The sequence below is a fragment of the Prunus dulcis genome, chromosome 6 (assembly GCF_902201215.1).
Source record: "Prunus dulcis chromosome 6, ALMONDv2, whole genome shotgun sequence".
Taxonomy (NCBI): Eukaryota; Viridiplantae; Streptophyta; class Magnoliopsida; order Rosales; family Rosaceae; genus Prunus; species Prunus dulcis.
Window position 1 is genome coordinate 19,588,257 of NC_047655.1, and position 27,576 is coordinate 19,615,832.

At 36.2% G+C, this 27,576-nt stretch overlaps 5 protein-coding genes across 6 annotated transcripts; 4 read left to right on the plus strand and 1 right to left on the minus strand.

Annotated features, from left to right (window-relative positions):
- The first annotated feature begins 2,585 nt into the window (after positions 1-2,585).
- Positions 2,586-5,399, plus strand: LOC117632822. Its single transcript, XM_034366413.1, has 2 exons — positions 2,586-4,027; positions 4,948-5,399. The coding sequence occupies exons 1-2, from the start codon at positions 3,556-3,558 to the stop codon at positions 5,001-5,003; spliced, it is 528 nt and encodes a 175-aa protein (XP_034222304.1). The 5' UTR covers positions 2,586-3,555; the 3' UTR covers positions 5,004-5,399.
- Positions 5,400-7,841: 2,442 nt separating this feature from the next.
- Positions 7,842-12,231, plus strand: LOC117632542 (protein NETWORKED 2D-like). The gene is made up of 2 exons (XM_034366049.1): positions 7,842-8,183; positions 8,814-12,231. Exons 1-2 carry the CDS (start codon positions 8,090-8,092, stop codon positions 11,987-11,989), a joined length of 3,270 nt encoding a protein of 1,089 aa, XP_034221940.1. The 5' UTR covers positions 7,842-8,089; the 3' UTR covers positions 11,990-12,231.
- A 212-nt stretch (positions 12,232-12,443) lies between these two features.
- On the minus strand, positions 12,444-14,727 carry LOC117631080 (nicotinamidase 1). 2 transcript variants are annotated; one of them, XM_034364028.1, is made up of 6 exons: positions 14,550-14,727; positions 14,245-14,414; positions 13,890-14,073; positions 13,607-13,740; positions 13,280-13,465; positions 12,444-12,934 (listed from the first exon to the last, which is right to left on the minus strand). In XM_034364028.1, exons 2-6 carry the CDS (start codon positions 14,383-14,385, stop codon positions 12,845-12,847), a joined length of 735 nt encoding a protein of 244 aa, XP_034219919.1. In that variant the 5' UTR covers positions 14,386-14,414; positions 14,550-14,727; the 3' UTR covers positions 12,444-12,844. The 2 variants fall into 2 exon arrangements, with proteins under 2 accessions (XP_034219919.1, XP_034219918.1); XM_034364027.1 differs by lacking the exon at positions 14,550-14,727 and having other exon boundaries at positions 14,245-14,513.
- Positions 14,728-17,874: 3,147 nt separating this feature from the next.
- Positions 17,875-22,528, plus strand: LOC117631079 (protein ecdysoneless homolog). The gene is made up of 5 exons (XM_034364026.1): positions 17,875-19,131; positions 19,314-19,652; positions 20,261-20,394; positions 21,359-21,498; positions 21,937-22,528. The coding sequence occupies exons 1-5, from the start codon at positions 17,981-17,983 to the stop codon at positions 22,120-22,122; spliced, it is 1,950 nt and encodes a 649-aa protein (XP_034219917.1). The 5' UTR covers positions 17,875-17,980; the 3' UTR covers positions 22,123-22,528.
- Positions 22,529-22,764: 236 nt separating this feature from the next.
- Positions 22,765-25,543, plus strand: LOC117630417 (nicotinamidase 1-like). Its single transcript, XM_034363149.1, has 6 exons — positions 22,765-23,065; positions 23,193-23,376; positions 23,451-23,584; positions 23,686-23,863; positions 24,166-24,215; positions 25,487-25,543. Exons 1-6 carry the CDS (start codon positions 22,925-22,927, stop codon positions 25,541-25,543), a joined length of 744 nt encoding a protein of 247 aa, XP_034219040.1. The 5' UTR covers positions 22,765-22,924.
- Positions 25,544-27,576: the final 2,033 nt, after the last annotated feature.

Genomic DNA, 27,576 nt, shown 5'->3' on the forward strand with positions numbered 1-27,576 from the left:
TGATGAAAGTCGAGGAAAATGGTGCTCCGATTTTGAAGGAGAAATTTGAAAGTGGTTGCAATTTTGGGAGGAGTAGAGCTTTTGTCGTGGGAGAGAAATATATTTTCTCAAAATTAAAGGTGAAATGGTTGTAGAAAATTGAGTCAAACTGACCCCAAAACAAAAAAAACTGACCCATTTCATATAACAAAACAAAAAACTGACCCATTTTTTCTACATTTGGACCAACTAATAACTAATTACAACTAGTCTCTCTGCAGGCGCGGAAGAGGTTTTTTTATTAAAAATTTAAATTAATTTTAGAATTAAAAAAGATAATGGTAGTTGTGCTCCATAAAAATAGGATTCATTATCTTTTTTTTTTAATTTAATTTTTTAATATGAAAAAATATGAATTTACCATATTATCTTTATTTAATTAATAATTTTAATTCTTAATATTTGGATTAACCAAGAGCATTTTCTGATATTTTGATTATTTCATCATTCTCTACTTTTTGCTTTATATATATAGATTTACACCGATGCTTTTGATTAAAGAAAGAAATGATTAGTTTTTATGTAAAAGAAAAACAGACCCAAAATATATTAGAAACAAAAACTAAGCGCACCTACAACTGTCAGGTCTACAATGAAAAATAAAATAAGATGAAAACTCATTACTTTATTACAAGTTAACCGAAAATCTAGTTAATTATCTTTTCACATACCCCCTTCTCTACCGAAATTCTTACTGTTTGGCAGCACGGAAATTCAAAAAGAGGTAATGTGTGAGCGCGTACCAAGAAACTAGTTTTAATATAAGCCATAAACAAATTACTACAAAAGGCAAAAGCCCACACAAGTTGAAGGTTTTTTTTTTTTTTTCTATCTGAACCACACAAGTTGAAGTTATGATAAGAGGCTTAAGAACACATCGACATGCTTAGAGCGCTTTCATTTATGGTGTTATAGCAAAGGATAAAGACAAATAATATTTTTTTTGGCTTTTTCACTCATTATCATGACAACTCAAGGACAAATACTATTCACATGAGTTTAATTTTATTTTTATGTATGAAATTAATAATAATAATAATTTAGGTATGTGTAAAAAAATATTTTAAATATTTTGGTAATTTTTCCGAATTTTTTCAAATTTTTTATAATTTATTTATTTATTTATTTATTTTTACTGACGTCGGCGCTCTCAAACAACAACTTGGGCTATTTTTGTTTTCGAACATGGCCAATGATCATGGAGCCCACGACCTACCGAAGCTGGAGATCTTTTGTCTTAGACTTGATTTTGAGGTGCAAGTGCTCTTAGAAAGACTACAAAAAGCCAAAGCTTTTTTGTTGAAAGTCTAAATTTGATTAATATTTGCTAGCTAGCTATGCATTGGATAGCACTGTTTTTCTCTTTCAGGGCGGCCTTTTGGTCTAACCATTCCTTTCATTCTCATGTAACGTGCCAATTTGCAGAAATCAACTGTTCCTCTTTTTTGTATCTATTAGGCTGTCAATATGAGGAACACTTGTGTATTAATCGATTTACACTCACATCATCAAGAGCTCAATTCTCGTTCTTTTCTTTTCGTATATTATTTTTGCATTCTTTTAAATAAAGAAAATATGAAAATATAATATGATAGTTGTGGACTTACATCATTGAATTTTTCTATATAAAGAAAAAAAATGATATGATAATTGTGGGATTGTGTAGCTATTTCGGTTCTAAGATGGATTTAAGGGGTACACGGATTCAAACTATTACATACATTGACCTGGTCTTCAACACCACCTTATCGCATCCATCAACCATCACCGTCCCCCCCCTGCCACTTTACCATGGCACCACCATCGCCGCCACGCCTACTACAACCACCTTGTCACGGTCATCATCATCACTATCCGAACAATCACCATAATAGTCACTAACCACCGAGTGTTTATTATCGTCTGGATTAATAAGGCATTTCCCTTTCATCGTTGGGGTCTTAAGACATGCCACATTTGACTATGAATCGCTTAAGTAGTTTCCTTTAGGACTTTTATTTTAACAAGACTTTGTGAGTCACAACAAATTCATATCTTCCAGGAAACTGTGATTAAAATAATAATAAAAAACTCGTAAATATCTAAAATTAGGGAGCTAAAAAAATTCAGCCAAAGCTCGAGTGAGGTTGGGTAGACTTAGACTTCAATAATTTAATGCAAAAACCTTAATACAAATACAACAATCATGGTCATTTTGTAATTTTCCTAGAAGCTTGATCCATTGCCTGACCTAGTTTACACGTGTCAGTAACTTGCACCGCAAACACACGAAATGATTGGGTTTGTAACCACCACGTCAGCAAATTTGGACGGTACTGGGCCTCCACTTGTCATTGAATTAAAAATTACCCCATTGATTAGTCCCGTATTTAGATCAGATCTTAAATAATTTGGGGATCACAGTAAGATCCATGCTCCGCCGGACCATTTGACCAGAAAGTTCAGATCGTGACCGTTGAATGTGCCACGATAAAAGTCCAAGGTAAAATGAAAGTGAAAAACCAAAGGGAGAGCTTCTATTATAAATTCAGGATGAGACGGACACTCTCAGTTGATTTCTCAGAAAACACAGAGAGAGAGAGAGAGAGAGGAAGAGGAAGAAGATGATGATGGTGATGATGGGGTTGGGAAAACCCAAATAAGTTTCTCTCTCTAAAATTTTCTTCTAGGTTAACCACCGTCGTCTGTCGCCTAAAGTTTGGGTATTTTTCCGGGCAAAAATGACCGATTTCACCATTTGAAGTCTCGAAAAATTCTGACTTTGGACTTGAGATCGTGACCCAAGTCTTCCCTTTTCATTTTTTTTGGGTGGGTTTTTGTTCTATAAGTCAGATTTTACCAGTATGAAGACTTAAAATTTCTGGATTGTTTTCTGGGTCTGTCAAGTGCCAGTTTTCTTGGTAACTTTGGACCTAAAAGGGGGTATTGGATTGAAATTGAAGTATTCTTTGAATTTTTCTATTGGATTGTTGTGATTTTTGGAGTTTGAGTAAGTTCATGTTGGTTTTTTTGTGTGTTTGAGTTTGATTCTTGAGAGTTTCTATTAATAGAAAGTTCTCGCCTTGATGATTGAAATCTGTGATCAGAGATAGTCCAAATTTGCTAATTCAGTGGACTAAGTTTTACCTCATAGATGAAGGACTTTTTGCACTCTTTAGTTTTGTTTTGAAGATTTTTTTCTTTTTTATAACCTAGAAGATTGTTTTTTGTTTTGTTCTATCATAACCATTATTGAGGATTGTGGATTTGTTGGATTGAATTTAGTTATAACTTTTCCTCGTGTGATTTGCTTTTGCTTGGAATTGAAGTGATCATTTCCTAATACAGTGGTTGCTGCAACAGGCAGGAACCATTTGCAACTAGCAAACTCCTTTTTGGGCTTCCCATTCTTTTGGTCTCAAACTGAGTCTCTGGCTTTCTACTCTTTTTCCCACAATTCTTTGCCTTCACAGAGAGAGGTGCTGGACCATCATCTTTTAGCTTCCTCTAAGTTTGGGTTTGAAAAGGGAAAAAGAAATGGCAGTCTCTTTCACTCGTTTTTCATGGTGTTGGTGGGGTGGGAAAGAGAAAGAGCCTGCTAATAATGGGTCTTCTCTAAATTCTTCTTTTGAGTGCGGTTTTGGTGGTCTGAGGGAATCTGGAACTGTCCAATTCCCTTCAGTTATGGGCACGAAAATGGCCTCGTCTCCGAGAAAGGTTAAGAGGAAGTGGCAGAGTAGAGAAGAGAGGAGGATTGATAGGGAGTATGATGTTGTTATTGTGCCATCGGATGGTGGAGGCTGTTTGTCAGGGTCTGAATCCGATGACTCGGACTGGTCCATAGGGTGGTTGGAGCCTCATGGCCCTGGTTTCCAGAGTGATGATAAATCGGATAATAGTTTTGCAGTGCTGGTCCCTTGCTACAGCCCTGGTTGCAAGGAGGTGGTGGAGGGTTCTAATAATGAGCTTTTGAGTGCCATCAAGAACCTCCCAGATGACTTCTCTTCTGGTAAGAGATGTTGCTCTTCTAATTCTGTTTCTGTCCTTCTTTCATTGTTTAGTTATTAGGATATTGCTGACTTTTGTTACTCGTATATCTTGTGCATCTACAGCTTGATTAATTATTGACTGAAAACAACAACCTTCTGGAACTGTTGAGTAATTTAAGTTAATTGACTTCTGTGTTCTTAATAGGCCAGACAAAATCATCTGTTAGGTGATCGCTTGGTTCTTGGCAAGAATAAAGTTGGATTATTCATGTCATATCAAAATAATTTGGTCATTCCATTTTGGGAATTCTTAGTCAATTATTGTCATAATGAAGAAATCAATCTGTCACCTGTCTTGCTGATTTTAATATTTATGTGGAACAATTGTTTGGTTAGTATCTACTACTGAAAATCAGTTAGTGATTAAGGTAACCTGTTTTTGTCCATTCCTGTAAATACACAACTTACTTTTGCGGCTGCAAATCTCACAACCATCACAGCACAGCATATATGTGGAAGTGGAATGCACTGTGATATGCATGATATTGTTGGGACCTCCTGTCCCAATTTTTTAACGCTAGTCCAAACGGTTTCGGGAGTCATTTGCTTTAGCATCAAGTGGATTGATCAGTCACTTAGATAATCCTTATCTTGACAGCGTGCTCTGGTTGGCAGATTTCTTGCATGACCCTCACAAAACTCCAAGAAACACTTAAATGTTTTGACCCTTCCTTTATGAATGGTGTGAAATTACATGAGAACACGTCCAAAGGACCTGCTAATTGAACATGAGAACAAAACCACTGAACTTAAAATCTGATTCATTTACATTAGGATCGAAAATGCTTGTTGGTTTCTTATATGTCATCTGTTTTAAGTTATGCTTTCTAGGCTCTTAAAATGTCATCTGTGCTAATCTGCATTTTGGTTGTATATGCAGATTGCAAGAACTATATGGAACAGTGGCTTTCTTCTCTTCAGAACTTTGACGCCTAAGACTAGCTGATAAATCTCAGGATTGGCCCTATTTTGATGAGTTATTCGTTGTGCGATCGTTTTTGAAGAATCAAATCTGTTACATAATTGGGTAAAAGTAGAAAATAATTTAGAATGGGATAGGCCCTGCATCAGCGTCCTTCCTAGAAGCGCAGAAGATTAACATCCATCAGACTTATGAGGATAATTAGAAAGCGCCCTTAATTTTGAAAGAGCTGGGATGACGCATCTTGTTTTCCAGCAATGCTGCATGCTAATAGTGTAGCATCCTTCTACTACTAGGCGCACATCATCCAGTGCAAAGAGAAATGTGAAATAACCATGTAGGTTTTTTTTTTTTTTTTTTTTTTTTTTGTAAATATGGATTCTGTGAATATGATCATATTTATGCTCTTAGCTTGCTACTATTGTAAATAAACTCTTTTCCAGAAGTTAATCAAGGGCCAGAAATCTACTGAATTTTGGAGCAAACGCTGAGTTCCAAGGATTTTGTTGGTGAGTATGTAATTGATTGTGATGCCCTTCTTTCTTTTATTCTCAGCCCTTAATTCCCAACCACTTGGGCTATTATATCTGTTTAAAAAAAGCGTAGGTCATGGTGCTTTGTTTAAGGCACTGTCACTGTATTTCATAGGCGCATTTGTCAATTGCCATGCCTTCAAATTGATTGGGGATCAACCTTTGTTATTATTGCACTCATTTGGTCCAATCTGAGCCTTCAAAAGAAGCTCATTTTCAGGTCAATTACGTGGTAACTTTGAGTTTTTTTTTCCGTATGAGTGGTAACTTTGAGCTTGTGGCCACATTTTAATTCCGGCTCTGTAGCTCTGAATTACATGACAATGATCAGCCTTTGGATGTTGGTTTTAATTTTTTGTCCTGTCAGTTCTTCAAGTTGCAAAGAGGGGCAATTGATTCGTTTTGGGTAGTGGCTTAGCCTTTTGTGGCTTTATCTTGTGAGACCGAAAGTGGACCACCATAATTGTGATTGGAAGATGGTTTAATTTGGGGCAGAGATGAGATTAATGAGTCCATCAGTGGCATTTGTTGGCACTCTGCAAAAAGTGTTATGGTTCTTTAAGAGCCCTTTTCGCCAAGTGGAAGAGAGAATGTGTTTGGCTTGTGGTGGGCATGCACTTGGTTCTCTCCTCTTTCTCTCTCCCACGCACACAGTTATTGGATTAAGAGAAGGGGAGTGTTAGCAATCTTCTCTTTAACCTTTTCTTTTGAATTTTTTTTAAAAAAACAATGTTATTAATGCATCACACAAACTAATTTTTGTTTTCTAAATTTATCCTTATTAAATGTATTATTTTTTTTTTAATAACAAGCTAATTTTTTTTTTATAACTTTCTTACCACCTTGTTAAAAATTAAATAAGAAAATAAAAACAAAAGTTTTTTTAAATTTTTAATTTTTCCAAAGAGAACACGTGCTTTGTTAAAAACAAAATAAAAATGATAACAATGTCATGAAACAAACTTTATTTTTATTTTTTAAAAGTATGACGTTTTTCTTATGTTTTTTTATTATTTATTTTTTAACAATGTGCTAAAGTAGTTATAACAAAATTTGAATAAATTGAAGGAAATATAAAAGCCAATACATTTTAAAAGGGTAAACTTGAAAAACAAAAACTAAATTGTGTGATGCATTAATGTCATTGTTTTAAGCGCAAGGAAAATGACACTTGTCATAAAGAGAAGGGAGAAGATCCAAAAGAAAAGGTTAGAGAGAAAGTTGCTAGCATTCCTCTTATAGGGGTTATAGGGATGGGAATACCTGAATTTTGGTGTTGAAAATTCAACAAGATTTCTGTAGTCAGCTTTTCATAGTGGAGGCTAAAATAATTAACATGACATCCATCTATTTGGTCTTTCTTAACATACATGAAGAAGTGTGTTGAGAATGCACAATTACACATGGTAGACTCTAAATTTTGTATTAGAATGTATAGAAATTTGAGCAATTTCTCTATTTATTGTCGATTAACTTTTAAGCGTGTTGAGAGTACACAATTATACATGATAGATTTTAAATTTTACATAGAATATATAGAAATATAAGCGATTTCTCTATTCATTGTTGATTAATTTTTAGTTTAACATGAAAGACTAAGATTTTATAATGTAATATAAATGCTTAGACTTTATCCCAATTTGTTTTGCTTTTCCTATCAACAGTTTTCTTTTCCCATGTCCGGTTCTCGCTCATTTCATCATGCCAAAGATAAAGTAAAGCACAGCATCCCTCCAAAAATAACAGAAATACCTGTCCCTTCTCTGCCACTACCAAACTGATTTGGGCACCCAAAGGTCCCCCCCTTTATGAATGGGGTGCCTGAGTCAAATTTAGGTTGCTTCTTCCTAAAGACTATTTTTAAAAGGAAAATCTAATCTAATGTCGGTTGGCAGATTACTTGCACGACTTCTGCACCAAAATTCATAGGAAAATTAAGATTATTATTTTTCTTTAAACAAAAGAAAACAAAAGGGGTCTAGGACATTAACTTGTACACCAAATTTTTATTAATTGTGTGTTTGAGTTTTAGATTATCGCTTATACTAAAAAGAAAAACTACACAAAGCAAAGGAAGAAAAAAGTCACTTGTCCAGGGTGTCCAAGCAAAAAAGAGGGTGCTCTTCCCACCCTGGAAAAGCAAAGATGCCACCTGGTTTCATATTATTTGATTGGCTTCCTAAGATTTAAAAGAAATAAAAAATTGTAAGTCTTTATGACTATTGGCTAATGTCTTCTTCTTTTTCACGAGGAACTCTTTTTTGTGTCTTTTTTTCTTCAAAAGGAAGGCTTTGACAAAATATTCGGACCGAAGTTTGCTCCCCTCCATTATCCTAAAATTAGAAAGTTGGTGGCACATTCCTCTGTTGCGCACGTTCTTTCTCAAACTCTGTGTTTTCTTTTCATTTTTCCTCTTTGATTCTTCAAACCCTCTTGCTTTTTCTTCCTGAAAAACTCCTCTAGAGAGTGAGTGATTTGTGTTACATGTCGTTTTTGGTGTAGAGAGACAGAGAAGAGAAAAGGGTTGCATGGTTTTGGTCTCTGGAGAATAAGAGAGATCAAGAAAGATGTTGCAGAGAGCTGCAAGCAATGCATATTCATGGTGGTGGGCCAGCCACATCAGAACCAAGCAGTCAAAATGGCTGGAGCAAAACCTCCAAGGTACCTAATAATCTAGTTTTCAGGATCTTAGTTTGTTTTTATTTTTTATTTGTTCTAATTAAGAATTACTCTTGATCTTTATATCTGCTAACTATGTTCTATCTTGTATGAACCTTCTTATCTTGGAAATGTAGTGTAAATTGTATTCTAAATCATTCTTTCTGGCAGTCACATCTCTCTTCTAAAAAGGTGTCAAACTTCAAATCTTCCGAATATTTCATCTGATAAAAAAAAATGATAAAAATTGGATGTTATGTCACAGTTTCTTTCTCCCCTGTGCTTGGAGGAATTATCCTTTTAAAAGAGAGTTGTGGTTTTCTTTCTCCAAGGCCATTTGCTCAATTTATATCTGCAATGTATTTGAAGTTGTGATTGGAGAAAACCTTAAATGTTGTCTCATTTTTTTGTGTAAGAACGGGAAGTTTCAATATGATTGAAATTTTGTTTGCATTGTAAACCCTGGAAACATCAAAATCAAAGTTAAAAGCAAAAGTCTTATGTGAATCAAATAGTTCTGATCGTATATTTGAGTTGTGGTGTCCCCTTTGATACTTTATTTTGTTTTTCGCTTACCCGAAAAGAAGTTGTATATGTCTTCTGGCACTTGAACATAGTATATGGGAATTGCAGATATGGAGGAAAAGGTGCAATATGTGCTTAAACTCATTGAAGAGGATGGAGACTCTTTTGCCAAGAGAGCAGAAATGTACTACAAAAAGAGACCAGAGCTGATACACTTTGTTGAAGAAACCTACAGAGCGTACCGGTCCTTGGCTGAACGGTATGATCACATTTCAACAGAGCTACAAAATGCCAACAACACGATTGCTTCTGTTTTCCCAGAACAAGTTCAGTTTGCCATGGATGAAGAAGATGATTATTCCTCACCCAGAATGCCAAAAAGGCCTCCAGATATCTCAAAGGGGAATATCCCGAAGGTTCCAAAGGGTCCTACTAAAGATCTAAAGAGTCTTCTTACAAAAGCAACAGCTAAAAATAAACTGCAGCCTCAGAGGTCAATGAAAACAGTAACTGCTAAAGCAGTTCCTAAATCTGGCTTGAGCAAACCTCAGGCACTTGAAGAGATTGACAAGGCTCAAAAGCAAATTCTGTCCCTACAAACTGAGAAAGAGTTTGTAAAGAGCTCATATGAAAATGGACTTGCAAAGTACTGGGAAATAGAGAACCAAATCAAGGGAATGCAAGAGAAAGTATCCAATTTGCAAGATGAATTTGGTGAGGGAATGGTCATTGACGATAATGAGGCTCGGAACTTGATGGCAGCATCTGCTTTAAATTCATGCCAAGAGACATTGGCTCAATTGCAGATGAAACAGGAAAGTACAGCTGAGGAAGCAAGAATTGAGTCACAACGGGTTAAGGATGCCGTGAAGAACTTACAGTCTCTTAAGAATGAGTTTCATCATGGTCAAATCAATCAGGAAAAGCCAAATGCACAGGATGAATCTGTGAGTGCAGTAAATGAGAAAAAATTGGACCAGGAAGTGGACAGTGTGACACAACAGAAACAGAAATTGGAGTTGTTACGAGATAAAATTAAGGAACACTACGAGGCTGGGCCTGAAACATCTCTCACTATTACGGAAATGGCAGATAAGATTGATGAGCTTGTGAATAAAGTGATCAGCTTAGAGAGTGCAGTTTCATCACAGACTGCTCTAGTCCAGAGTTTAAGAAGTGAAAATGACGAGATTCATGAACAAATTCGAATTCTGGAAGATGATAAGGTAAGTCTCATTGATGGCAAGAAGGACTTGAGCAAAAAGCTGAAGGAACTGGAGGAAAAGTTGCATCAAGTCCAGGATCTAAACCAAAGTGTTGAAAACCAGAATGACAATCTCCAGACACATTTTACTGAAGCACATTGTAATCTTGGTCACATTTCTCATAAACTGCGAACCGTGAAGCCAGATGAGGAGGTCAAGGTCACAGGCTCATCAGAAACGAAAGAGGGATCTCTGGGGGAAGCCAAGTTGCAAAAGCAGTTTGAAAGAGAAGAAAAAACAGTTAATCCTGATGATGGCTTCAAGGGACTGCAGGAAGCAAAGTCAGGAGAGGAACTGAAGGCTACAGTTTCACCGCAAAAAGATGAAGAACCTCGGGCTGAAGTGAGACCGTCAAAAAAGTCCACGGAACATAAAGAAACACTAAATCCCGCTGATGGTTCTGTAAAAGCTACAGATGTTCTCCGTACTGCTGGCGATCAAGGAGAAGATGTTTGTCAATCTCTGGAAATTAATAACGAAGATAAGAAACATCTGGACAAAGATGACAAGCAAACTTCAGTGCAGCCTGTGGATAATCTTCTCAATATGGAACCAAAGGAACAAGCAACAAGGAAAGAAGATGACGAGCAAACTTCAGCGCAGACTGTAGATAATCTTCTCAATAAGGAACCAAAGGAACAGTCAACAGGGAAAGAAGATGAAACTTCTGCTCAGACTCTGGATAATCTTCTCAATAAGGAACCAAAGGAACAGTCAACAGGGAAAGAAGTTGACAAGCAAACTTCTGCTCAGACTGTGGATAATCTTCTCCACATGGAACCAAAGGAACAAGCAACAATGAAAGAAGATGACAAGCAAACTTCTGTTCAGACTGTGGATAATCTTCTCAATATGGAACCAAAGGAACAAACAACAGAGAAAGAAGATGACAAGCAAACTTCAGCGCAGACTGTGGATAATCTTCTCAATATGGAACCAGAGGAAGAAGAACCAGACTGGCAGAAATTGTTTTTGAATGGGATGGAGGACAGAGAGAAGATTCTATTGGCAGAGTACACTACAACTCTTCGGAACTACAAGGATCTCAAGAAGAAGTTCAGTGAAGCTGAGAACGACCTCTTTGAAACATCAGTCCACATAAAAGAACTGAGGAGTTCCAGTGCCATGAAGGATGAAGAGATTAAATCATTGCATAAGAAACTGGATCTTCTTCTACAGAGTATAGGTAAAAATAAAGACTCAGAAGAATTTAAAGCTTTAGATCACCAGCAGACCCCAACGAGTACACCAACAGACAAGAAAGACAATGATGAACTTGAGGGAACTTCAACTATATCAGCTATCGAAGAAAAATTCAGGGGCAATATTGATGAACTGTTGGAAGAGAACTTGGATTTCTGGTTAAAATTTAGTGCTTCATTTACACAGGTACAACAATTTGAAACTACGGTGGAAGATTTGCAGTCTGAGATATCCAAGCTTGAGGAGAGAAGAAAGAAGCAAGATGGAAGTAGTCATGCAAAATATTCTATGAAATCAGATGCACGACCACTATACAAGCACCTAATGGAGATACAGACTGAACTAAATGTTTGGTTGGAAAAGGGTGCATTACTGAAAGATGAGCTGCAGTGCAGATTCACATCTTTATGCGACATTCAAGAAGAAATAACGAAAGCTTTGAAGACAGGTGCTGAGGATGGCGACTTCAAGTTTACAAGCTACCAAGCTGCAAAGTTCCAAGGCGAGATTTTAAATATGAAACAAGAGAATAACAAGGTTGCAGATGAATTGCAAGCAGGATTGGACCATGTGAACGCACTCCAACTTGAAGTAGAAAAAACTATGGCAAAGTTGAACGAGGAGTACAGACTCTCTGGATCAAAGAAGCAACCTCCTGCACATCTAGCTCACTCTGAGAGTCGGTCTCGAGTTCCCTTGCGGTCATTTATATTTGGTGTTACACCAAAGAAGCAAAAGCGTTCAATCTTCGCCGTTGTGGCCCCTGCAATGCATAAGAGATACCAAGATTCAAAAGCTAGATCATCCCAGCAGTAATTTTTTTCCATTCCGCGCTGTTTGTTTTCTTTTCTTTCGTTTCGACTTTTAAACAGTATTTTTGACAGATTTCCGTGGGGTTCTTCCTTTTCTTTTAGGTCTCCCTCTCTGTTTTTGTTTTTGATCTGGGAGGAATATGTTATTTGATTACCATACATGTTTTGTAGTTTGTAAGTATCAAAACAATATGAGCATTTAAGCCATTTGTTACCATATTGGCATGGTCATTTAACTCCAATTCTGCATATGTTTATTTAGTTCCAAATACATCTCAGTTAAAAGTTGATGCCACCATCACATGATTTCTTTCTCCATATTAGAATCAGATAAAACCCTATTAATCACAGTTGATGAGTTAATTTTCCTTGCCTGCCTTCAGTGAGTATGCAATTAATCACTCCAGCTCATTTACAGTTGAAACATCAAACACGAAATCGCAGGCTGCCAATGCACATAACAAAGACACATTCGTAGCCTTATAATTCAGTGAAATAGAGTGTAAAGTGTAAAGCTTCTCTGTACATTTTATTAGTAACAGAGCAAATTATAATATATCTTTATGCTGTGACCCTTCCAGCTGCCATCATGGGTCATCACTTCTAAAACACACCATTTTCAGTTACCCTTCTTGTTTCACTTCTAAACACACCATTTTATTAGTAACAGAGCAAATTATAATATATCTTTATGCTGTGACCCTTCCAGCTGCCATCATGGGTCATCACTTCTAAACACTCCATTTTGAGTTACCCTTTTTGTTTCCTTCCAACATGTGAACTGCCTGATGAAGACAGCTCGTCATATAGAGAGCATAAGTTCACTATTTAGAAAGGCACCCCTCGCAAAGAGAAAACCTCATGGATTTTTTGTATCCAATGACACTTCCGACACTACCTTCGCTCCTCTTCCTTTGGCTATGTAAAGGCCTATGTGATGCATTAGCTCCTGGAAGAACAACCAAACGATCAAATTTGAAGAGTTCTCATAGACAAAGCAAACCAAGGGAAAAAAAAAAAAAAAAAAGCAAGTGGAAATCTGAAGAAGTCAATCTTCTCTATTCCCCTCGTTTGTACCTTCCTACTGTTCAGGATTACAAATTTACACTTTATAAACATTCAATCTCAAGCTCAAGCCTGTCTTAGTCTTCTGTTTTGAAAGTACTAGTTATAATTGTGGCTAGATACTTTTAAGGACAAATGCTAAGGTATGCAATGTCAAAAGGGGAAAAGGAAAATGAAAAGAATCAGAACAAGACAACTACTAACGATAAAAAGATTTGATTTGAGGTACCTGGGGATGAGCTACAACATCTTTGGCAGTTTTGGCAACATCAACTGGAAGATCAAAAGTGGCACAACCATGGGAATACACAATCACATCCTCTAGAGGGACAAGGAGACGACGATTTCTAGCAGACAAAGTGGTACATACAAAATCTAGCACACATATATCCGTGCATATTCCTACGACCAAGATCTTCAAAAAACAAGAACAGCAATAACAAAATTAGACAGAAATAACAGAATTCCGTAGGCACCAACTAAAAGAATCAACATCAAATAGAAATAGCACGATCACATGTGGATGACCACATTTCGGGGTTTAGGAAATGCATACAGCTTTGATCTGATTACTCTGAACCCAATTGATAAACACATTAGAGCCATCTTTCTCAACTGAACCAAGAAATCCATCAATGCAATCTTTACGCCGAAGGGTCACATTTCCTTCATTCTCCAACCATTTCAGAGCTGTGAAGATAATTATATAATTAAGAGAGAACTACAAACACAACGAAATGCCTGAAGTATATTAAGCTAATCCAAGAAATATATAGTAGCTGCTGCAATAATTGGGGGGAAAATGAATGAAAAGAGGAAAAAAGGAAAAAAAAGGGTACCCGGGACTAGCTCTGATTCTTCAGTACCAACAATACAATGAGGAGGGTAAGGATGCTCAGGAATGTCAGGGTGATGGGAATCAAGGAAAGCGAAGACAGGCCATTTTCTGTCACAGAAAACTCTGGCAACTCTCACTGATTCATCCACCATTTCAGAGATTTGCTTATCAGGCTGTCTTGGTGCCTATTGTATATGCATAACATGCCCACATATATAAATAATAAACCCCAAGAAGGAAAGTTCAAAGCTTTCTATGAACCAAGAACTTATATATGGAAATAAATCTAAAATCTTATTATTTTTCATAAACTGGATAATGAGAAAAACAGCCCAGAAGGAGAAGAGAGAAATTACCAAATTGCCAGCACCGACGGTGCAGAAGCCATTAACGACGTCGACGAGGACAAGGCCGGTCTTGGTGTCACCGGTGAGATGCAGAGATTCTTGGTGCACCGGAAGCTCCTCCTTCAACAAATCAATCGTCTGCACACTCATTCTTTTCTTTTTCTTTTTCTTCTTTCTTTCTGATAAAGATAAATAAGAAACAAAGAATCAAGTGAACACGAAGACTTTGAAAATTGACAGCTTTTTGTATTAAATTACAGAGGAAAACGAAAGCTGTTCCAGACTTGTGTGTGAGAAACTTATGATATACGTACCCAGTCAACGGTAAGAGGGGAGGGAAGGAACCAGCAACAAAAATAGAATGGTTTTGCACCGTCCGATGTTTGGCCTACAACGTTTCTTATACGAGTATGGCAAAATACCAAATGAGAAAATGCAACGACAGTTATTTTATTTGTATTTTGTATCAGAGACAAAAACCTCAAGGACCCAAAAGAAAGAGAGACAGAAAGATACAAACAACTACCTTGGCTTTTGGCTTTTGGCTTTTGGGTTTATTATGTATGTAGGTATTTTATGCCTTGGAAAGTACCTTAACCCCTCCCCTTCTTATTCGAAAAAGGATAGGAACAAAAAAACAGTGGGATTCTTCCTGCCAATCAGTTTAAAGTAGAATCAAATATGATAATCCATCTTCTATTATGTTGTAGTTGTGGGACTATGAGGCTACCGCATGTCAAAGGTTGAAGGTGCTCTGGGCCCAACTTCCAATAGTAAAAGAATACATGCTGAATTGATCATCCTTATCACCCAAATCCCCTGAGTCACGAGATCTTAGGGAGAAACATTTACATGAAATAGGAATAGCGTTATTTTGTTGTTTTCGATTAATCACAGTATGTCATGCGTGATAATTTTTTTACATGACAACTTTTGATTAATCGAAATAGTAAAACAGTGCTATCCCATTCTATACAAGTTTTCTGGATCTTATATGTTTGTGTTAACTCATGTAGAAAAGTTGAATTTGATATTTTTTTAATGGGTTAACTTATGTATGTGTTGCAAGTTTATGAACAAAAGAGTAGGCTATATGTAAAGAACTATGAAACTTTGGATATACTTAGTGTAAGCCGAGAAGTGTTTCTTATTATAAACACGTCTTATTTTGATTAGAAATGTGTTTTCTAATATTTCTAGAAATAGTCATTATGCATTTACAAACACACCACTTTGAGATACGTCGCCCAAATCTTTTGCATCGAATGACACTTTGGACGCTACCTTTGCTCCTCTTTCTTTGGCTATGTAAAGGCCTATATGATGCATCAGCTCCTGTCACGACAAAAAAAAGAAAAAAAAGAAAAAGAAAAGAGGAGTTATATCATTTAAGAAAAAATATTATACATATATAATGTATATGTGTATATAAGAGCGTATATGTATATTATAATACATACATGGGTATAATATATATACACATATATGTATATATATATGTATTATAATATATATTATATATATACATGTATACTATTATTATAATATTAATATGTATATGCGTAAATGGGTATATTATAATAATAATATATGTGTGTGTGTGTATGTATGTACATTATAGTATATTGTATGTAAGTATAATATAATATAATATATGAATATGGGTATATAATAATAATAATAACAGTAATATATGCTATTATTATTACAATATAATATATGCTATTATTATTACAATATAATATATGCATCTTATACATTGGTGGGCATGAGATGCATATATTATATTGTAATAAGATGCATATATCACATGGGTTTAATAGTCCCCTCCTAAAGAATGAGGTGTTTTTGGTAGGCTTGGTATTAGCAATCCCATCTAATACTAGGATTAGATGAAACAAACATAGTACTAAATTTAGTCCAAGCCAGACCAAGTCAAACTTGTGTAACAAACGGCCCCTAAACACCTAAATGTTATTATAGATTGAAATTTGGTTAAATTTTGGCTAAAAACACATAAAAGTTATTTTAGGAACTCTCTAAAAAATTTGAATTCCAATTATTCTCCATAGTTTAAGGAATCATAAATACTATAATTATTTTTTAATTCAATATGATTTGTCCATCTCCATAAAAAATAATATAAAATAATTGTTAGCATTAATTAAAAGTTTAAACTTTGCATAAAACAAAGCAGCATTAAATTATATGAAGTTATTATGAGCCATTTCTCTCTCCTCAGATTTAGGAAGTCCTAAATGTCTCTCTATTTTAGGAGGTGGATAGGGAGCATGGTTAAAATTGTATTTTTCGAATTCCTCCCTAAAATTTGTCTAGATAGGTAGTTTAGAGAGCCCATTATAGATGCTCTTTGGGCTTTTGATAACCATTTCAATTTTGGTCAATTGTTGGTATCCTACTTCAAAAGTGAACTCAAAAATCATGATTCTTTTTAAAAACATACATTTTCTAAGAACTAAAAAGTTGTTTGGTATTAAACTTCAAAACTATTTTTAAGATCTAAAAAAAGTTTTCAAAAACTCATTCATCTACCTCCAGATCTGGGCAGGGGCGAGAGAGAGAGAGAGAGAGAGAGAGAGAGAGAGAGAGAGAGAGAAGAAAAGGAGAATCGGGAGCAAAGTCCCTGGGCAAGGGCGAGAGAGAGAGAGAGAGAGTAGGGAGCGGAGAGAGTGAGGAGAGAGAAAAAAAAACTGTGAAACATCACTTTTAGTGTTTTTAAAAATGGGCCTTTTTGAGTTGTTTTTTAGTTGGATTTTTGAAAATTGGGCCTTACCAAATGTGAATTATGGATTTTGAACTCAAAAACTGTTTTTGAGTTACAAAAAATTGGATTCAATATAAAAAAAAGGCATTTAATCGAAAAACAAAACAAAGTAGCAAGTGTGAATATAGAGAATGGCGGGCATGTTGAGAGGATCTCGAGCCTATGCATTTATCATTAGTGCATTTACACACATTTAAAAGAATGTTAACCATTAGATTGATCTAATGAAATTTGGACCTTAATATGACCTTTCAGTATTATTTATTTAATTTTAACTTGTATTTTCAATAATGTGTGCATGATAAGTTAATGATACATGTATGTTTTTGAAGGAAGGTAGAAGCCGTGATAATGCATCTTGTTTTTTGAGAGCCCTTGGATTTTTTTCACTTGTAAATGTTTATATTAAAGTTAGAGTTATAAACAGGATAGATAAACCGCTCAGAACACAAAAATAATTGTTTAACCTAAATGCATAGAGTTGGAGCTTTTCTCCCTCCTCCCACCCCTTCTCCTCATATTCAATTCTACAAAAGAATGGTGGGAGGAGAGGAGAAAGGCTCCAACTCTATACACTTTGGTTTTAAAAAACTATTTTTATGTTATGATGCGTTTATCTACCCTATTTATAACCATAACTTTAAATTAACCATTCAGAAATGAAAATCATCCAAGGGCTCTTTAAAGAACAAAATCACGTCTTCTGCCTTCCTTGAAAAACATACATGTACATGTACATACTATTGAAAGATCATACAAATGCCCATCATTTGATCAATTTAATAATTAATATTCTTTTAAATGCGTGTAAATATACCAAATACCAATGCTAAATTCAGATTAGTATTTAGATCCAAAATAAAACGTCTTCCTCAACATAAAAACCCGAACATTCAAGAAAGCAACAGAAACTGCACAAGTGATAAGCAGCACCGAGTGACCAACCGAGAGCGCAAAACAATGGCAGCACCAGACCCCGACCCATCATCTTCCTCTATCTTCTCCCAAAAAAATTCCAGACTCCCAGACGACACCGTTTTCTACGCCATCTTCCCTGACTCTTCCCTAACCTCCTCCTACACCACCGCCTCCCTCCAATCGCTTCATCTCCAAATCCTCAAAACCCTCACTCCCTTCACCGCCGACTACATATGGCAGCACGAACCCTTCACTCTTTTCCCCTCCACTCTCCCCAAACCACCATGCGTCTGCTCCCTTGACCACCACCTCCCTCACCTCCACGGCAAGCTTCGTGTCGCCGACAACTTCGAAGACGAGTGGTTCACCGTCTTCCTCCTCTTCCACATCTCCACAGCCTTCCCTGACGTCTCCATCCGGGTATGGGACTCGGACGGCGAGTTCTTACTTATCGAAGCGGCCTATCACCTTCCTCGCTGGCTCAACCCCCAAAACAGTCTCAACCGCGTGTTTATTCGCCATGGCGACCTCCATATCGTCCCCAAATCTCGGCTCCCGAACCCAACCATCACCGAATCGTTGAATTTCATTGTGAATTTCGGCCAGGAGTCAGTTGCCCCTGAACCGGTTCAGCTTGCGGTGAAGAATCGGATATCGGAGTATCCGGAGAAGGCGAGGAGGAATATGCATGTGGTTAGGGTTAGGGTTCCGGCGTCGGTTGCGCAGGTCTTGAGTCAAGAACCGTGCTTGATTGCTTTGGCCGTTGAGGGTTTCTACGACCGTGACATTGATACTATGAAGTATGCGGCCAAGATGGAGAGATTTCTGAGCAGAGGGAGAGAAGAGGAGTTGGTGTGTGTAGCGGTGAAGATGTCGAGGGCAATGTATGCGCAGCTGGTGCAACAGGCGTTTCAGGCGCCAAAGTGTTATCCCATGCTGAATAGGAGCGAGGATGGAGTGGCGTATTTGGAGGCCGAATTGGGGATGAAGATTGCATGTGGTTTGGAGATGATGTATCAGCAAAGGAGAAAGGAGGGGTTGGAAGGGAAAGGGAGTAGTTGGATCGCGTTTAGGGAGAGTTTGGAGAGGAGTGGATACTTTGAAGGGTTGATTCCCGGATCGAAAGAGTACCAGAGGTTGTTGCAGAATGCCGAGGAGTACTATCGGAGTAGTGCTTCCTTTTCGAGGACAAGGTACTTGAAAGTGATGATACATTGATATGTATATGGTTATTGTGGTCTTATTATGCTTTTGTTTCCGTTAGATGTAAAGACTTACATTGAATTGAAAGTGATTTCTGTTTAGATGCGCCACTTAATTGAAATTTTCTTGTTCTGTTAGTTGGGAATTAACGAAGGTGTTACTATTGTTGCAGTGAGATGATGAGTGCTCCTGTGAGACGCATAGATGAGATCCTTGCTTTACCTTATACAGCGGATGATTTTAGGGGTCAAGAGGTTCCACCTTCTGATGATGATTCTTGGCTTTACAATGGAGAGGAGGAATTAAACTCAGAACTTTTGGAGAGACAAAAGGAGATCGAACATTATAATTCAAAAAAGAAAAAGAATCAAAAGTCAAAAGAGCAGGACGATGCTGGTCCATCATCCAGCTCTAACATTGATGGGTTCAATCCTGGTGATATAGCAAAAACCATGCAGGCATTTGTCCAGAAGATGTCAAGCTATGAGGGAGCTGAGATTCCTGAGAACAGGTTAGTGTTCTTTTGTTTACGTATCTATTGTTCATCTCACCATTTTTGTCCCAAACACAGAAATGTACTTTGACATGGCATACATTTTTTATTGCTGGGGCCTAGATTTTAAGTTGCTCCCATCTGTCATAATATAGTGCCAGCGACTTTAGAATACATCTCCTTTCTGTCATAAGAATTAAGTAACTTGCACATCTTATGCTTGCAGTGATCAATGCCTTAAGTCTGGATGCTGAATGTTGTGTATGTTAACTAATTGTAGGATTAGATTGTGTGACTAAAATTGCTCGCAAATTTACTTAAATCTTAGTGTGAATTTTGAGCCCATGTAACCTTTCTTGGCTCAGTCCTGATGCTGTTGTGATCTTGAACGAGTAGGTGTAGTTACTTGCCTTTGATGAACCAAGCTAATGCAAGTCACAAGTTTTGATTGTGTGAATTGGTTAATATCAAGATGAGGCACTTGGTGCGCTAAGTTCTAGTTTTTCCCTGATTAAGTTTCCCAGTCACTACCTTTGGACTCTGCAGTAAATCATTTTTAGGTGTCTGTGTGTTTATTAGACGAGCACTCAGTTGATCTTATTATATTTTGTAATCTTCTTTTGAAGGAACCTAAAAGAAGTAGATTTTGATGCGGACCGTTTCTTTAAAGATGTAGAATCAATGATGAAGTGCCATGGTGATGAGGATGCCACTAGTGATGATGATATTGAGGAAGGGTCCTCATCCGACTTGGACTTTGGTAAGTTGTACATATTTTATCATTTCCTTTATATTTTAAATTTTGTTATTGTTTCTAAATTTAAAACTTTGGTTTTTTTTATTTATTAAAAAAAAATCTCTCTATCTCTCTCTCTCTCTCTCTCTCTCTCTCTCTCTCTTTGTGCACCAAAAGGACAAAAAGTATTAAAAAGAAAACCAGACACCAGAACCTAAGTACACAGGTTTCATCCAAATCCCTTATTCCATTAAATATAAACAAGTATCTAATAAAATCTTCAACAATCAAGAACTTGTAGAAAAAGACATGGAGGTGTCATTTCTAGGTGGAAATTCCCTTGCCCTCCTTGTAAAGCTAGTTTGTTCTGGTTATTGAAACGTACCACTTAAAGGAAAGAGGCATGTCTAGCTGCCTAACGCTTTGCATGCCTTTATCTGCCCACTCTCTTCCCTAAATCCAAAACTAGTAGAAGAAAGACCTTTCACATGACCCTCGAAACCCTGAACAAAGAAAAACCAAGTTTTGTTGTCCATGCACATGGCAATTCGAAAAAAACAATCAAGACTCTCCTTTTGTAACTTGTGTGGAAACCATTCATGCAGACAATGTGAGATAATAGTGATATGTTGCACTTTTTTTCCTGATCTGAAGGATGATCCAACTTTGTTATCTCATACTTGTTTGTGATGTACTGATGTTATAAGTTGAAGTTCATGATCATAATGTTTTTAAGCTGCTGGGTTTTTTGTATTTTTCTTCCTTTAGAGAAAATCACATTTGTTCTTACTTGAGGTTCATCATGCGTATGATGTGTGCCAAATGACACCATACTTGTGTTCTGAGCTTGTCAACTAAAATACTTTTCATTTTCGATAAAACTGATAGTCAACAACATCTTCCCTCCAAAAGGAGAGCAAGTTGTTAAATAACATCTTGGTTTCATTTTATTTGGAAAACTTTATAATTTAATTGGTGATATTCACAGATGAGTCTGAAGATGAAAGCGAGGAGGGAGAGGATACTTTCATGCATTCTTATTCTGATGCTCTAAATGAAGAATTGAAGGCTACAACTCTCAAGAAAAGTTTTGTTCGTGCTGATGAACAAGCCCCAAAGAAGGATGAGGTATTATTTCTCTTCTTTTGCAAATGGGGATAGGAAACTGAGTTTTTTTTTTTTAATGGTATACACACATCATACCATTCAAATTACGTGCTATGCTCTGTAACCATCAGGTGAGGTGGAATAGAGGGACACGGGAAGGAACAATGATTTTGTGTCTGGTGATTGAGATATGATTCAGTTTTTAAAAAAAATATTATTATATATGTTCCACCTCATGGTTGCTTATTAACCAGTAAATTTAACTTTCTAAAGTTTGTTGCCATACATATTGGTCTCACTGAAATTTTTAAGCAAGACTCTTCTTTGTTGCTATGCATGTGGTCACACTGAAGTTATAAATTGATAATGCGTATTGCTTTCATGTTTGCATGAAATCATGTCACTTCTGCATATTGTTTTGTTCTTCAGATGATAAATAAATTGACTGTGTGCTCGCAGGGAACATCGAATGCAACAGAAGACATGGAGGAGGATTTCACTCCCGTGGATGTGGATGTGAATCTTGTCAAGAACTTCCTCGATTCATTTTCTAGCCAACAAGGGCTTCCTGGTCCTGCTTCCAATTTGCTTGGGCTAATGGGTTTACAACTCCCACAAGATGATAACAATAACAAGAACAAATGAGGCCTCATTTAGTCTTCTAACCCCAGTTTTGTGTTTCTTCTCCAAATATAGAGGGATGGCAACTGGGGTGCGGATAAGGTTCAATGAGGGAAAATTGCCATCCCTATCAACTCGAGTTCGTATGTCGGATATTTATAACCCTTACCTCCTTCTGATCTGACTTCCACTTCGTGTTGATTATGTAGTAGATATTCTTTTTGTTTTCTACAGATGGTGATAGAGAATACAGTAATCAGCTATGTACCTTTTTTTATAAAAGAAAAAGAATGAGAAAATTGTACATGTTTTTGCCCGGTGAGCAGAAGGATACTGTAAATGCTTTGTTTCTTTGCGTACTGAAAATAACTTTAGTTTGTTGAATCAATTGAAAGGGAAGAAAAATAATATTTCCTGGTAGTTGGGTTTCTGTGAATAATTCTTCCTCTTTAGACTCTCGAACAATAAATTTTTCGTAATGGGGTTATTTGGTAACTTTATCTCTTCAAGAATCGTATGCCTTGGGAGAACAGAACTCATATTTATCTTTTCCTTTACTTATAAGATAATGGTACCAAATACAAAGACAAACGTATAAATGGACCAAAAGGCGAAAACAAAGTTTTGAGTCACTTGTCTCTTTTTCTAGCAGGAGGTAAGGGTTACAAACTTACAAGTATCCTCGTGTCATTTTCTTAAGCTTTTCTTCCTTATCAAATAGACCGAACTCATATTCATCCCTTTCAAATAGACCTGAACTCAACCTTATCTTTTCCTTGTGTTCTATTTTCTTTAGCAGCACCAAAAGTTTAAGACGAGAAAAAAAATGGTTCAACAGATTATTGAGTTGATAGAGGAGGAGCTGCCAGTGCTCCAAATGTCTTTGGTACTCACAGGGGATGTGAAGGCCGGCCTTGTCCTTGTTGACATTGTTAATGGCTTCTGTACTGTCAGTGCTGGAAATTTGGTATATAAGATTGATGGATTCATGCACAACACCAGTTTTTAAATTTTGGTTAAAAGTAATTCTTTTCTTTTGGCCAGTGACATGGATTAATTCTTCAATTCCACATTTTGTGATGCATAGTAAATAGGCACCAAGACAGCATGATAAGCAAATCTCTGAAATGGTGGACGAGTCAGTGAGACTTGCAAGAGCTTTCTGTGACAGAAAATGGCCTGTCTTTGCTAGTCTTGATTCTCATCACCTAGACATTCATGAGCCTCCTCATCCTCCTCATCGCATTGCTAGAACTGACGAAGCAAAGCTAGTCCCAGGTACACTTTGTTCTTAGCCTTCTTGTGTTTTCCATGCCCTAGTAGCTCTCCTCTAATTACACAATCATCTGCAGCCCTACAATGGTTGGAGAATGAAACTAATGTGACACTTAAGCGTAAAGATTGCATCGACGGGTTTCTTGGTTCCATTGAGAAAGATGGCTCTAATGTTTTTATCAATTGGGTGCAAAGTAATCAGATCAAAGCTGTAAGCATTTCCTAAACCCCAAATACTGCCCATTGCTTGAAATTAATTCTGTTGTTGTTGTCTAATTTTCCCATTTATTTTTATTTTCCTTGTGTTCCTAGATATTGTTTGTAGGGATATGCACAGATATATGTGTCCTAGATTTTGTGTGTACCACTTTGTTTGCAAGAAATCGAGGTTTTCTTGTGCCTCTGGAGGATGTGATTGTGTATTCCCAGGGTTGCGCCACTTTTGATATTCCTGCCAACACTTACAAAGATGTTGTAGCTCATCCCCAGGTACTTCAAAATTCTAATGAAATCTTTGTATGGCTAGTAGTTCTCTTGTTCTGATTTTCTTTTCTTTTTTCACTTTTGGCATTGCATAAAATTCAAATGGAGAAATATTGTATGGTATCACGTGGTCTAATGACGACATGATTGATATTTCTCACTTTTACATACACCATCAATAAATATTCACTTATTTTATGACATGTGGTCAAGTTATACCACATGATCATGCTTGAGTACTACACTATTAAGTACTCCTTAAAATGTGTCGTTAAATATATTTTTATACATTTGATTGGACTGTGCTCTAATTTTGTCATTATATAGGCCTTTACATAGCCGAAGGAAGAGGAGCAAAGGTAGCAAGGGCGGCTTTATGCCTAGGCTGGGGTGGGGGAAGATTTCTAAATATTAAAGTTGAAATTTTATAAGTTTATTCCTGCTCCAATAAAAATTAGCCCTCTACACCAAATAAATATAGTAAACTAATAATAGTCCAATATAAGTAAAGTAAATAATAGCTCAGCCATCTATTTAAAATAAGTCAACTCCTGAAGCATATAGGAAATATTAAACATCAATCCAAACCAATTAGGCTAAGTAGAAACCAATTGGGCTTCAAAATCAATTTGGGCATTGAATATTATATAAATAATATATAATATTTAATTGTCAAAATCGATATAAATTTGATTAGAAGCAGAACTCACGCTAAGGCTCTACCAACTTGAGCTATTCTAATTGTACTGATATTGGGCTACACACACAGAGAGCAAACATCAAAAGATTTCTTCTAGCCACCCAAAATGCCATATTTGAACCTTTAGAGCCTAGAGGAAATGGCTCTCCTCCTCTAAAACATTGTACCAACTTATCTTTAGTGGGTTCTTTAATCTTGGTAAGTTTTTCTCTTTTTATTTTTTATTTTTTTTATTTTTTAAAATAAATAAATATATTCAATTTTCAATTTTAATTGTTGTTGTTAAGTTTTTATGATTTAGGGTTTGGGTGAAATTTTTTGGAGATTGGTGAAATTTTTTGGAGATTGTTGATATATGTTTTATTTTAGCAACTTGAATTATTAATTAGTATATATGATTTTTGGTGTCTAGTATTTCTTGTTAGGATATCATGTCACATGATGATAATAGACTGGTAAAGAGAGGAAAAACTATTTATTCATTCTTCAAAAAAAGTGGTAATGATAACAAAGATACACCTTCTGCATCTAATGTTGATACTTCAATTCCTAAGGAACTTTCGAAACTCGGATATCACGTAGTTGAACCTAAAGAGTTTGATATTGCTTCTTTAGAATGGGATCCTGGGAAATGCATTCCAATTTGTGAACATCCAATCAATCAACGTGATGAGATTTGAAGGGCAAGCTCTTTAATTTTTTTTGCAATCGAACATGTGTTTTTTGAAGTTGGACAATGTGTTTGATTTGATATTTATTTATATTTTGTACTTTTGTGTGTTATATTTGTTTCTAATGTGACTTTGTTTGATTTATAAAATTTTATTTACATTTTTATTTCAAGAGAAAAAAGGCTTATAATATATCTCCTCTATAAAAAAAAATTATTTAGCCTACCCCTATAAAAATTCATGGATCCGCCATTGAAAGGTAGTATCCGAAGTTGCGTTCGATGCAAAAGATTTGGGCAACGTATCCCAAATATAGATGGGTGATAGTGAATAGATAAAAGAAAAAAAAAAAAAAAGAAGAGAAAATTGTACATGTTTTTTTGTTAAAATATGAATATAGTTTGAATACTTTAGGTTAATTGTATTCTTTTGAATAAGGAGGTATATCTAGAAGTTTACAAAAGTACTTTACAAAGAAATAGATACAATAATTAATTAGGAGAATATATCTTAATTATACAAGGATATGTCAACTATATAAAACAAGGAAGTAAATCACCTAATTAACTTAGGAAATAAATATCCTTGATTTAATAGGTTAACTCACGTCAACACTCCTCCTCAAGTTGGTGCATACACGTCATCAATGCCCCGACTTGGTAAATGAGTCATAAAACACTCATACACTGATAACTTTTGTTAAGACATCCGCTCATTGATCTTCTAATTTTACAAAGTGTAGACAGATGATCTTATTCTCAATTTTTTCTTTGATGAAATGTCTATCCATCTCAACATGTTTAGTTCAATCATGTTGAGCGGGGCTATGAGCAATATCGATAGCTAATTTGCTATCACAATATAACTCCATTGACTTATCTGGTTTAAAACCCAATTCTCTGAAGAGTCTTATGATCCACAATAATTCACAAACTCCTTGAGCCATTCCTCGATACTCTGCTTCTGCACTAGACCAAGTAACCATATTTTATTTTTTACTCCTCCAAGTGACTAGGTTACCTCCAACGAATGTAAAGTAACCCGATGTAGAGCGTCTATCTGTAATGGAACCAGCCCAATCAATATCAGTATATCCAACAACATCAAGATTTCCTTTCTTTGAGAACATTAATCCCTTTCCAGTGGCTGACTTTAAGTATATGAAGATCCAATCAATTGCATTCCTATGAGAAACATTGGGTGAATGCATAAACTGACTAACCACACTCACAACATATGCAATATCTGGTTTTATGTGTGCCAAATATATCAACCTTCCTACAAGGCGTTGTTATTGTTCCTTATTAGTTGGCAACCAGTCCATGTCTTCACACACTTATAATTCATCTCAATGGGTGTGTCAGCAGGCTTACATCCAATCATTCCTATTTTAGTGAGTAGATCCGTCACATATTTCCTTTGAGACAGAAATATACCAATTTTTAACATTGCTACTTCAATTCCAAGGAGGTATTTCAGAGCACCTAAATCCTTCATCTCAAATTCCTGAGACAAATACTTTTGTAACTTATATTGTTCTCTTGTGTCGTTCTAACTTACGACCATATCATCCACATAAATAATTAATACAATGATTTTTTCTCCATCACGCTTCAAGAACAGGGTGTGGTCAGAATTACTTTGAGTGTATCCAAAATTCTTCATAGACTTAGTAAATCTACCAAACCATGCTCTGAGAGATTGTTTTAACCCATATAATAACTTTCTGAACTTGCAAACATGATTTTTCTTGTCATGAGCTAAATTACAACCTGGTGGTAAATCCATGTATACCTCTTCCTCAAAGTCTCCATGTAAGAAGGTATTTTTAGCATCGAATTGATGTAGTGGCCAATCTAGATTTGCTGTTAGAGACAATAGGACTCTGATAGTGTTGATCTTAGTTACTAGGGCAAAGGTTTCCTAGTAGTCCACCATATATCTTTGTGTGTACCCTTTCGCCACTAATCTACCTTTATATATTTCAATGGATCCATATGCTTTAAGTTTCACAGTATAGATCCACCTGCATCACACCGTCTTCTTTTCGTGAGGGAAAAGCACGAGCTCCCATGTGCCTTTTTTCTGGAGAGCTCACATTTCTTCATTCATGACTTCTTTCCATTTTGAGTCTTCTAATGCTTCAGTCACACTACTGGGGACAAATATATCACCCAACTGCTTCACAAAGTGTACATGTGACTCTGATAATATGTTTAGAGATGTATAATTATTGATGGAGTATTTTCCTTTGGCTTTAAGATCTTCTTTGTACTATACTCGAGGTTTACCACGGTTCTTCCTAGTTGGTGTATAGGGATATTTGTATCCTTTATGCTTTTTGAAATC

Excerpts from the sequence above, each read along its gene's own strand:
- LOC117632822 (XM_034366413.1), top strand. The coding sequence starts at position 3,556 with ATGGCAGTCTCTTTCACTCGTTTTTCATGGTGTTGGTGGGGTGGGAAA. Across the intron at positions 4,028-4,947 it reads CCCAGATGACTTCTCTTCTG|ATTGCAAGAACTATATGGAA; the intron begins GTAAGAGATGTT and ends TTGTATATGCAG.
- LOC117632542 (XM_034366049.1), top strand. The coding sequence starts at position 8,090 with ATGTTGCAGAGAGCTGCAAGCAATGCATATTCATGGTGGTGGGCCAGC. Across the intron at positions 8,184-8,813 it reads GCTGGAGCAAAACCTCCAAG|ATATGGAGGAAAAGGTGCAA; the intron begins GTACCTAATAAT and ends TGGGAATTGCAG.
- LOC117631080 (XM_034364028.1), bottom strand. The coding sequence starts at position 14,385 with ATGAGTGTGCAGACGATTGATTTGTTGAAGGAGGAGCTTCCGGTGCAC. Across the intron at positions 13,741-13,889 it reads AGAATCAGAGCTAGTCCCGG|CTCTGAAATGGTTGGAGAAT; the intron begins GTACCCTTTTTT and ends TTATCTTCACAG. Across the intron at positions 13,466-13,606 it reads AGAGTAATCAGATCAAAGCT|ATCTTGGTCGTAGGAATATG; the intron begins GTATGCATTTCC and ends TGTTTTTTGAAG.
- LOC117631079 (XM_034364026.1), top strand. The coding sequence starts at position 17,981 with ATGGCAGCACCAGACCCCGACCCATCATCTTCCTCTATCTTCTCCCAA. Across the intron at positions 19,653-20,260 it reads GCTGAGATTCCTGAGAACAG|GAACCTAAAAGAAGTAGATT; the intron begins GTTAGTGTTCTT and ends CTTCTTTTGAAG. Across the intron at positions 20,395-21,358 it reads CTCATCCGACTTGGACTTTG|ATGAGTCTGAAGATGAAAGC; the intron begins GTAAGTTGTACA and ends TGATATTCACAG.
- LOC117630417 (XM_034363149.1), top strand. The coding sequence starts at position 22,925 with ATGGTTCAACAGATTATTGAGTTGATAGAGGAGGAGCTGCCAGTGCTC. Across the intron at positions 23,585-23,685 it reads AAAGTAATCAGATCAAAGCT|ATATTGTTTGTAGGGATATG; the intron begins GTAAGCATTTCC and ends TTGTGTTCCTAG. Across the intron at positions 23,864-24,165 it reads TGTTGTAGCTCATCCCCAGG|AATTTTGTCATTATATAGGC; the intron begins TACTTCAAAATT and ends GGACTGTGCTCT.